The 2,025-nt window shown below is 43.0% G+C and overlaps 1 protein-coding gene across 1 annotated transcript; it reads right to left on the bottom strand.

The window, feature by feature from the left end:
- On the bottom strand, positions 1-1,283 carry LOC131326091 (abscisic acid receptor PYL4-like). The gene has a single exon (XM_058358686.1). The coding sequence runs from the start codon at positions 879-881 to the stop codon at positions 255-257; it is 627 nt and encodes a 208-aa protein (XP_058214669.1). The 5' UTR covers positions 882-1,283; the 3' UTR covers positions 1-254.
- Positions 1,284-2,025: the final 742 nt, after the last annotated feature.

Genomic DNA, 2,025 nt, shown 5'->3' with positions numbered 1-2,025 from the left:
TACATCTCAAACCAACATTTTGATTAATCAATCACGAGAAGTGCTATATATCACCGACATATTACCGTATCACCGATCTGTCACTGCATACGTGACTGAAATACGATCCAAATCTCAACTTATCATCATCTCACATAAACAAAGGAATCGCTAAAAACATCGTGCAACGACGATGCTAAAAATTCGGTGACATGTACCAACTTTTTTTTAATTCAACGGCCATTTTACTCGTCATTGTTACTTTACAAACAAATTCAGTTTCGTCTAACGGAATTCTCAGCGATCTGAGCGAGCGATTGGAGGTTACACCTTACGATAGTGTCAACGAACACGCAAGTCTCCTCATTGGTGTTACCCGCGGGCGTGTCGACGACGTACGACTCCACGACGACCGTCCCCAGCCCGTCCGGCGACGGGTGCAGCGTCGTCACAGACCGGTAATTCGCCAGCCGGTGGTCCCCGCCCACGACGCTGAAGCTGATGACGTGCCGCTCGTCGTCGAGGATCTCGAGGCGCTCGGTGCTGTTGGCGGCCGGCAGGCCGGAGATGACGTGGATCTCCCTGACGGTGCCGACGCTGCCGTCGCCGTTGACGACGTGGCAGCTCTTGACGAAGTGCTTGTACGCCTGGGGGTTGTCGAAGCGGCGGACGACGGGCCAGACGGCGGAGATCGGGGCCGAGATCTGTTGCGTCACGGCGGAGCAGCACTGGTTGGGCCCCACCGCGTGGGCGTGGTAGCGCGACACGGTGTCCGGGACCGGGGTGGCGCACGTCAGAGGGCTGCGCCGTGGATGTGGTTGTTGTTGTTGCTGGGATTGTTGTTTGGGGCAAGTGTTTGTGTTGTATCTGTGGAAGAGGAGAGATGATTTTGGTTCAGGCATCTTTTGTTTATGGGTTTCGATTATGTATTAGATTCAGAGAGAGAAATATATATGAGAGAGAGAGAGAGAGAGAGAGAGAGAGAGAGAGAGAGAGAAGATGGGAGGTGGGTTTTCGAGGGGTTTGAGTAGTTTAGAGAGAGATGTGCGCGTATATATGTATCTGGAGAGAGGGGTTGGAGCTGGGTTAGTCACTTTCCGTAGAGGTGGTTATGGATGTGTCATGTGTGTCTCTGGGTTTTCTTTTCATCAAGTGGTATGCTCTGAGGAGGGAGAGAGTGAGAGAGAGAGAGAGAGAGAGAGATTTTGGATTTTCAAAGAAAGAAGAGAGAGAGAGAGAGAGAGAGAGATTGATTTTGGATTTTCAAAGAAAGAAAAGTGGTTTACCAAAAAAAAAAAAGGAAGAAAGAAAAGTGGGGGTGTATGGAAGTTTTCTTGTGGGGTAATAAAATACTAGGATTTGGTTGATATTTGAAGTTACCAACATACCCTTTGTTTCTCTCCTCTCGAAAATAGAAATTTCAACTCATAAAACTTGACCTCTTTTTTTGGCAAAAATATGTTTCGACTTTTTTCATGTTTATGAAAAAAACGAAGTACTAAAAATGAAATGAAAAACACAAGCGAATGTATATCCTTGTTGAAAAACAATAAAAGTCCGGATTTAAGGCCTAAATGAGTGTCATATTTCATTATCACTCTTTATGTTTCACAATAAATGTCTCAAATCATGATTCACATCTCTCAAAAGATCTTCTTGATTTTGTAAATTATAATTAAATTTCATGATTTTAAAAACTTTATTTAATAAAACTAAAGCGACTAGATATATGTTTTGGTCATCCATTTTGTAACGGAAAGAGCATGTGCATACTATGTTCAAAGTTCAAACTTATATGTGTGTCACATTTGAGAAAGTCCAAGCTTATGTTCTCTTTCTTTTCTTTTTCTTTTTTTTTTTGCTGTGTCCTCGAATTACAAATTTCATCTTATAAAAAACTTGAATTATTTACTAAAAAATACTCGTCTCACTGTGTATGAAAAGGACATTGTACTGAACATGAAATGAAAAACCTTAGGCGAATGCATATCTATCGAGAAACGATGAAAGTCCAAATTCAAAGGCCAAATATGTGTCACGCTTGAG

The sequence above is a fragment of the Rhododendron vialii genome, chromosome 5a, assembly GCF_030253575.1.
Source record: "Rhododendron vialii isolate Sample 1 chromosome 5a, ASM3025357v1".
Taxonomy (NCBI): domain Eukaryota; kingdom Viridiplantae; phylum Streptophyta; class Magnoliopsida; order Ericales; family Ericaceae; genus Rhododendron; species Rhododendron vialii.
The sequence above is the reverse complement of the archived record's forward strand: the minus strand, read 5'-3'. Positions and strand labels throughout refer to the sequence as shown.

Bases quoted from the DNA above. Each gene is read 5' to 3' on its own strand.
- LOC131326091 (XM_058358686.1), bottom strand. From the start codon at position 881: ATGCCTGAACCAAAATCATCTCTCCTCTTCCACAGATACAACACAAAC.